At 28.9% G+C, this 8,782-nt stretch overlaps 2 protein-coding genes across 2 annotated transcripts in view; one reads left to right on the top strand and one right to left on the bottom strand.

Moving 5' to 3' along the window:
- The first annotated feature begins 542 nt into the window (after positions 1-542).
- LOC108692062 (ribosomal biogenesis protein LAS1L) lies at positions 543-3,268 on the top strand. Its single transcript, XM_018200168.1, has 6 exons — positions 543-742; positions 821-913; positions 980-1,313; positions 1,540-1,730; positions 1,841-2,838; positions 2,933-3,268. The coding sequence occupies exons 1-6, from the start codon at positions 669-671 to the stop codon at positions 3,211-3,213; spliced, it is 1,971 nt and encodes a 656-aa protein (XP_018055657.1). The 5' UTR covers positions 543-668; the 3' UTR covers positions 3,214-3,268.
- Positions 3,269-3,627: 359 nt separating this feature from the next.
- The window catches only part of LOC108692049 (transmembrane protein 135-like), a 6,244-nt gene continuing 1,089 nt past the window's right edge, over positions 3,628-8,782 (bottom strand). The window contains exons 2-9 of the mRNA XM_018200154.1: positions 5,676-5,806; positions 5,380-5,506; positions 5,165-5,319; positions 4,831-5,083; positions 4,584-4,751; positions 4,339-4,479; positions 4,091-4,257; positions 3,628-4,009 (exon numbers count right to left, since the gene is read on the bottom strand). Coding sequence (XP_018055643.1) covers positions 3,895-4,009; positions 4,091-4,257; positions 4,339-4,479; positions 4,584-4,751; positions 4,831-5,083; positions 5,165-5,319; positions 5,380-5,506; positions 5,676-5,806 — 1,257 coding nt within the window. The 3' untranslated portion in view covers positions 3,628-3,894. The remainder of the gene's footprint in view (positions 4,010-4,090; positions 4,258-4,338; positions 4,480-4,583; positions 4,752-4,830; positions 5,084-5,164; positions 5,320-5,379; positions 5,507-5,675; positions 5,807-8,782) is intronic.

Here is an 8,782-nt window from a genome sequence, read left to right on the forward strand (position 1 = left end):
TATATATTTATATGCTAAAGTTATTTATTAAAATAAGATATATTATATGAATTGAAATTTAGTTGAGAAAAACAAGAAAAGAAACAACGTAACATATAATTTAACTAGCGGTCTATATTGTTAGTGCATTCAGTGTATAATTTATATTAATAATTTACATTACAGATACTATAGAATTTTAAAGTTGAAGGCGCATTTATCGAGCTTATGAATATGGAACTACTACTAGCATCTATAAGATCTGTTCTTTTTAGCTGAAGTTCTTGTACGATTCATCTTTCTTCTTTTTTTTCTACATTGAAGAAAAGAAGAGAAAAAACCATGCAAAAAGTTTAACTAAAAGAAACAAACCTATTGTCAATCAAATTATAACCCGCGTACAATCAACAATATGGCGATCGTTTAGATCAAAGGAAACCGATGGTACACGATGCTTTTTTCTCTCTAGATCGCTAGTTGGATTGGCTCATAGTCAATACTGTAGCAAGATTTTAATCTAGCAATCTAGCGCTGGCAGTAAATTGGAAGAGCTGTAGCAGAAAAACAGCATCGTGTGTCGCTGGCTTTATATTGTGATGGAGTAATTGGACTGGTTGGATCTTATTCAATCTTACTCAAGATAAACACGTGTAAAAGCACGTGGTGACAACTATCACATAAATATCAGCATGTATCCTACATCGGTGAACATAGCGTTGTCTGGGAAATATGATGGTGTAAAGCAAGTACCATGGTTGTCTCTGTAAGTATCGATTAACAAACAAAATTTTAATGTTTAAGAGATGAGTGAATGCTGACGGATAATCCATTTGTTGATTAGGGCAGAATGGCACGATGTATACATGCAGATTTATTCCAACGAGCCGATTGAGCAAACAAAGGCCTACGAGGCACTTTTAGCATGGAAAGCCAGGTAATGTAATGTTTCATTATTTAATTGGATATCGAGATAGATTTTAAAGATTATTGTTATTCTCAGGATGCCGAAACTACCAGTGGGCGTGGATTGTACTCTGTCAATTTTGCAAGTGTGTCTCCGTGATCGCGAATGGACATCCAAGATTGATAGTGGCGAGCTACCGATGTATTGTGAAAACGACCTGAGCTTGATGTACTCGACTACGATAATGAGATTTTTGAACTATTTTTGCAATATAGGGCATACAAAGCAAACATCCATGTTTAAGATTGCTAGTCAACTGAAAATTCCAGAGTGGATAGTCGAGTTGAGGCACGAGACTGCTCATGGATACGAATTGCCATCTATTGGAGTATTGAGGATAGCAATTAATATATTACTGCATTGGTTACATGTATGTTTGTTTTTGTTATAACTGTATAAAATCCATAAATCCATTCTATAATTACAGGTGTAAGTGGTTATAATTGTAAGAATTGATAAGTTACAATCGAATATGAGAATATTTAATCATCAATCATGGTCAATTCTTACAACTACAACCACTTAAAATTAGACTTATGCAATAATAGAATAAGTATTTAGTATCACAAAATCTTTTGAAATATTATTTTGTACAGGATGAGTATTGGGCGCCCGAAGCATGCGCAATGGAAAAATATTACTTGAAAGAAGGAGACGAAGTCTTAGAGGAAGAAGAGAAATTCGAAATAGAGAATTTTACAAATATGATTGAAATTTGGACAGCTGTTAATTTATATGTCAATGCTGATTATAAATTAGTATCGGATTTATCAGAAACACAATTACGGTATATTTTTTATTGCAAATCAAATGAATTGTCAGCATTTTTTATTTAATCAATAAGTCCTTAATAATAATATGTATACTAAATTAATTTATTAATATTACTTTTTACAGGGAAATATTGCAAGATTTACGTACATATATGTTGTCTGAGTATAGAAGTAAAACTTCGGATAATGACGAGAACGAATATATATCCGTTTACAAGAGAACTGTAAAAATTGATAAAGAATACCATTTGCAAACTGCAAAAACTCTACTTTTAGCTAAGATATCTGTGGATTTAAACGAATCCTCAAGTACAATGTATGAGAAGAGCAATATAATTTGCAACGCATTATGCAAAAATAAAGTTTTTTTACCAAATTTAGATATCATGAGAATTTTTCGACAACAAGAAAAAAAGAATATCAATTTAAAAAGAAGAATTTTGCCATTCAAGATGCTTCGATTCTGGAAAGATGTTATTTTCTTGTTACATGAAAAAGAAATGTTAGAGACGCTTCTCTTTAAGCTATTTAATATCGTAAATCAAGAACGTGAAGATAAAGAAAGAAGAAATCTTGCTGCTTTGTGGATAAATTCCATCTTTTATAGTTTTGTTCAATTAGACATCGTCCAAAGTATTTCTCATACCATGGAGTATGAATTACAGAAAGCGGACAGAAAACTGGACACAAAAACTTTAAGTCAACATCTCAAAGAACGTGTACACTCTGAACATCCATACTTGCGGAACGTTCTATGGTTAGACATATCAAGTATCATACCACACTTTCTTCTTGATATAAATTTTTTATCAAAACTTTTACTAAATATAAATGAATTCTCTGAAAGACTGGTAGAACCAATTTTAAAGTTGCTTACATCAAGAATAGATGCACAAACACAAAAACATTTGTTAAATTTACTTCAAATTTACACATGTCAAAAGCATGACAATGAGGACAGCAACAATGATGCTGGTAAAATATTTACTATTGAAGACTTCAATTTAAGTTCAATAGAAAATAAAGTGCATACACACAAAATAAATTGTGCAAATAAAGAGAAGCCTACTTACTTGTTGGCAGACCAAATAATCCGTAATCCACATTGGAAATTAGCACATGGTACGCATTTACAAATGAGATTTTTCAAGATGTATATAATAATTTGAATGATCATTAATCACATTTATAGTATTCTTTTTTATTTGATTTTTAGATAATTATCAATGGAACGGATGTTCCATTGGATTACTACCGTGGCAGGTAGACTCATTGAAGAGTTTGGAACCACTTGAACTAAATCCATCGAAACACTCTGTTTCAGTTCTAGATTCTCAAATAGTTGCTGGTATTATAAATCGTAAGAATTTAAAAATGCAAAGTTGTATTAAATGGGACGACGTACTGCGAAAAAAAAGGAGAATAAAGAAGAAATGTAACAAACATATCGCAGATGTAATGAACAAAGCATTAGAGATTGTTAAAAACCAGAAATAATGTTATAATAATGAAATAATTATATAATAATATAGTATAAATTGGACATAATAAAACACGCATTAATATCTATCACATATTGCTCCAATAAATAAGTTATATTCATAATAAAACATACAACAAAGCTGACCGTATGGAACATATTTATATTATATCAATTAAATATAAAGTTTGTATTAAACATAGAAAAAATAATCTATAATGTATACATCGCAGGAAAAAAAGTATGAAAGTATTTCGCTATGCAATTAAATATACTTGCAGATATATTCTGGTTGTAACTTAATAATAATGTCCACATATCTAAATAATATTTATCTATTTCCCTGACATATATGTATATAATTATCACACTATAACAATCAAATATATTAAGTTACATAAATTATATCTATGTATAAAAATATTAAGTTCGTTTAGTATCACAACATATTCAAGCACCATCGCTTCGAATTAGGTTGAAGAAACAAAGTAGAAACATTAATTCAGATCGCTACGTTAAAATATATATTTTGTTATTTTACTTGCTTATCGCAAAGAATTTAATTTATACAATAAACGTATATATGTGAATTTAAAACGTATATGTGATGTACACTTCTTTGGTTCTAGAGAATTAAAAGCTTCCGAGGAAAGATACTAAGGTACATATTGTCACACTTGATTCTTATACTCGATATTTTAGAATGAAAAGGTAAGTTGATCTGTAGTTTTCGTTTTTCTGAGCACATCTTGCAAATTTTTGTATGTTTCTAAACCAAATACATTCATAGGTAACCGGGACATCACTGCTATTCTGAAATCAATATACAAAGTAAGAATAATAGAATAAATCTGGGATAAGCTATAATAATCTTTTATTTTGCCTAATGTTTACCTTCCGCCGGACACAGTGTAAAGAAATCTCCAGTAGGACGATCTTAAGTTTTGTGGTTCCAATATAGCTGCATGGAAGAGAACTGCCGTGCTAAAGCAATACAATAAACTCGCAAACCATTTTATTTCAGGTACTTTCTCATTTTCTACTGCATTGTTCCACAGCAACTGAAACAAAGCCAATGATGTTACATGATAATTTGCTACATTACATAACATGAATATATTAATAGAAATACATAATAATACCTGTAGTGTCTTCCACATGATATATAAAGCTATAGTAGTATTGGGATATGCCATAAATGTTACGCTTGCGATAAGTCCAGCAGGAATAGCATAAATGTGCGAATCTTTGTGAAAGATTCTTCTCAACGTGCATGATACTAGCTATATATAGAGAAAAAAAAAGAAAGATTAGTGGAAATAATTTCTTGCGAAAGATATTCGATAATCTATAATTTGCGTCAAATATACAGAGTAAGATGATATACTTTATAAAGGCCGACAAATCCTCCAAGAAATATAGCTAGATTTAAATTGTCCCTTTGAAAGATAATGGTTTTTAATAATTTTGGCTTCTGAAGTAATCTTTTGAATTGCAAGATTAGTTTAAGCGCTATTTGTCCGCAAACACCATAACTGAAGATCCTTGCACTATCCTTTAAATAGAAAAGGAAGTTATATTGCAAAAAATAAAATATTTTTCTAGATCTTTATATATTGCTGTTACACATATACCGCTAAAATATAATGTGCGCAGCTATAAGGATGCGGACATGAAGCATCCCTACTTTGTGCCTTTAAGCTATTAATAATATATTTATATGTCTCAAAGGACTTCCATAGAATACTGAATTTATGTCTTGCAGAGCTCCTATGTATACTTCTGTCATTCTTTGCGCTGTCAGTCGCAATGTTTCTCGAAGATGTTTCGGGATGTGAGTCTTTCTTTCTAAGATATTCAGTCTCTTCATATCGCCCAATAATCATCCTGTTTTTTTGAAAATCATATTGCGCATATGATACACAAATATATACAATATATGCATCGGATATATACATTCAGATATACCTAAATATTTTATATACTTGATCCTGTTTGTTCGTCTTTGAACGAAAGAAATACAGTAATACAGCTATGCTTAAGGCAAATATATAGACCTCTCCTCTCGAAATAGATGAGTAGTATCCTCGCCATAAACCCATCTTGAACAAAGTTTCCGTTGCCTAAAAAGGAAACGATAATGATAACATATTATTAATGTAATTATTACGATCTCTACTTACAACATTTGACACGTAAAGACACAATAATGTACGCCTAGAGGCTCTTTCTATCACAATGGCAGACAGGCTAGATAAAAAGGACGGAAGAAAAGATACAGTCGGTATATAAAAACGTCCAAGTGCTTGCCTGAAACACAATAATTATTATTCTAGCACTCACTCTAGTACTCATATATTTAAACTTATTAATGTTTTGATAAATATGTATTTTAAAAAAGGTGATAAATGAAATTTTTTAATTAAGTTTCGCCAGAAATTCTGACTTCATTAAATATATATCATATATTATTCTTTACCTTAATAAACAAATCCACATTGAATAGGAGAAAGCACTCCATGAAAGAAATGCTGTGGATTGGAGGATACCCAACAGAGTTTTCTTAACATCTTCTTTCGTTGGTCGTTTTCTTCTCATTAAAAACGCAATCTAAAATAACAAGAAAATCAATTACAATAAAATTTTTAAACTAAAATTTATATCATCATTCATATTATATGTATATCATAAATATTTATATTAAATCATATGCGTTGCAATAGAAAATTGTGGAGTCATCGAAATTAACTTCTTCCATTATTGATTATGGTTAATTCAGTTATAAACATTCGCTAAAATCGAGTTTATAAATATTTCATTTTTTTCGCTTCATTTCCTTCTTATCTATTTCAACAATCAAAGATTTACAAAATAATACAGTTAACTAACGATAATGAATCATTTACACAATAGTTTGCATGTGCTAATGAATCTTTGGGAATGCATAATTATATAACAAAATAAATTATAATAAAATGAATTACAAAAACTAAAAGGTCAAATATAATGGAAATAACGTCAGTCAATAACGCGCGCGCGATAATGGAACAAAAATTAAAGCCTATTCTACAATGTGCTTTTTGTTTTCTGTTTCTTGTTTTTTATCTTTTGCTTTTTTCTCCTTTACAATCGTTTTATCAATAATTATATTTTTTACTACGTATTTCTTGTTTCTTTCGAAGTTCATAATTTTTATCTTGGGCAATATAAACAAAAAATCGGATAAGAAGTAAAAAGATAAGATGTAAAAAATAATAAAAGATAAGAAATAGAAAACAAAAAGCAAACTGTAGAACAGAAGAGTAGATATCGTGATTAAGAATACCGTAATAAAGAAAAGAGTAGATATCGTGTTTAAATATTCCGACGCTTTTTTTATACATATCAGACTTTACATAAGTTTTCACAAAATTTATGTTATCAAATTAAATTGAAAATATCAGATATGCAAAAAACACGTGACGCGCCAATTATAGTTTAAAGTTTTAATGTTTTTTTTTATTGAGATAATATCAATATATTTCTTCTTGATGTTATGTTAATTTATTTACATATATATTATTATTCATGGTCAGTTTTATGCAGGTTTGATTTATTTCAAGATTGTTTCGATTAATTTTTTTTTTGATTAATTTTTTCATAAAACATGTAGAATAAAAACAAATTAATAAACAATATACGAAAGACAGAAGTAAATTACATTGATTGTTCTCAAGGTCTTTGTATAGATTTTCAATTTCTTAAATGATAAAATCACGAAATTCATGATTTGGATAGAGAATCTGATATCTTTATGCTTCGATAAAGCAACGAGACGATTTTGTCCTACTGACTCCATAATTGCGTTTAGAGTGACTTCGATCAACTGCAACTAATAAATTAATCATCTTATTCTCATGTGTTGACGTGTCAACAAACGAGTAATAATTTTATTTATTTGTTCATGAAATTATAGGCATTTTTTCAACAAGTTGATAATGGAATGCGGTCGAAATCACTCTTAACATTAAATGCTTTTCAACAGATACAGTTTAACACAGAGAGCTTGTTTCATCTTTAGGGAAGTACAATCGATATTTCAAAATAATAATTATGAAAAATTTACAGATTATTTTAGGCTGCGTTCCGTTTCACGCATGATGTATCATTTATCCTTGTTATTCACTGAATATTAAACATAAATGATGCATCATGCGTGAAACGGAACGCAGTTCTAGATCGTATTTGAAAGTAATACAAAAATTTTTAATGGCAATTTACATCAATCTGGATTACATCAAAAGTTATTTCAATAAGTAGTATTTTTCTTATCTCTGTGCTCTAATAAAAATATATAGGAATGTATTATAAAAATCTTTTTTTCAATAAGTACTTTAAGTATTCAAAATGATTTACATAAAATTACATTGCAATCCCGAAATTAGTTATTTTGTAAATAAACAAAATATTTATTCTAAATCTTTATAACTAATCAGTAAATCGACTGAATTGACTACTTAAAATACTTATACAAAAATATTTAGACTTTTATTTTTCACATTTTAGTTTATATAACAATAAAAATAATAACAAAGAAAATAATTAAAAATTGTTCAACAAAAAAATTGTGTTGTTCAATAAAAATGGAATGTTATAATTAACTTTCATAAATATACAATTTATTTAACGTGTAAATATTAATGTATGCTACATACTTCTTCAACAACAGGATGTAATGATTCATCGTATTCATTTAAGATCAGAGTGCAATTTTTGCATAATCATACGCAGATCATGAAAGAAAAGACTTTAATTGATTCATTTTCATAGGTTTCATAGTTGAGATTTCTGATTGACCTATTTTAATCAATTACGATGCAGCTAGCCATGGCATCATGATTGGCTAAAATAGAACAACCAACAATCTGTGATTAATCTTTTTATTATTTTTTTTTGTTTGCAATGTTGGTTTTTTTTTATTGATGAATTCTATCATTCACAATACACTGAATTAATAGATGTTGAAGATTGCTTCATATAAAGTATAATCTAAATGCCTAATAATATAATCAATTTTGTGTAATACAATCATTTTGATAATGAAATAATTAGTAATTGAAACATATATGTATATCCTGTGTTTGATAATATAACAATATCATAATTAAATATTTATAAACCTTCCAAAATATTCGTATATTTTTGTAATTTTTTTTTGCTAATTTCATGTATAATACCTTTTAGTATGCACTATTTTAGTATAATACAAATAACCGAATTCGCTATATGCGTCTTTTTATATATTATCTTTTATCTGTATTTATCAATGTAGATAACTTTAATCTCGGTTTATTTACTTTTCATCCTTTCTTTTTAATTCTTAAAACTAGAATTAGAAAAAGATAACGTTAATTAAGATTAAAATTAAATTATCAGTATAGAAACGGGTAATTTTCGGCTCGATGTATCGCGAATTCGGAGTCCATCAGATTTCGAGACGGGTGCATCGACGAGGATATACTACGTGCAAAACACGGTGCATTCGTACTTCGCACTCAGTTGCGGTGCGCTCGCACCAGGCCAGGCACGTAGTATATATATATATAT

Source organism: Atta colombica, unplaced genomic scaffold (assembly GCF_001594045.1).
Source record: "Atta colombica isolate Treedump-2 unplaced genomic scaffold, Acol1.0 scaffold58, whole genome shotgun sequence".
Classification (NCBI taxonomy): domain Eukaryota; kingdom Metazoa; phylum Arthropoda; class Insecta; order Hymenoptera; family Formicidae; genus Atta; species Atta colombica.

What these genes read in the sequence shown, in the direction of transcription:
- LOC108692062 (XM_018200168.1), top strand. Translation starts at nt 669, where the DNA reads ATGTATCCTACATCGGTGAACATAGCGTTGTCTGGGAAATATGATGGT. An exon ending in CTTTTAGCATGGAAAGCCAG is followed by an intron (nt 914 to 979) that starts GTAATGTAATGT and finishes TGTTATTCTCAG; the next exon opens with GATGCCGAAACTACCAGTGG. An exon ending in TTATCAGAAACACAATTACG is followed by an intron (nt 1,731 to 1,840) that starts GTATATTTTTTA and finishes TACTTTTTACAG; the next exon opens with GGAAATATTGCAAGATTTAC.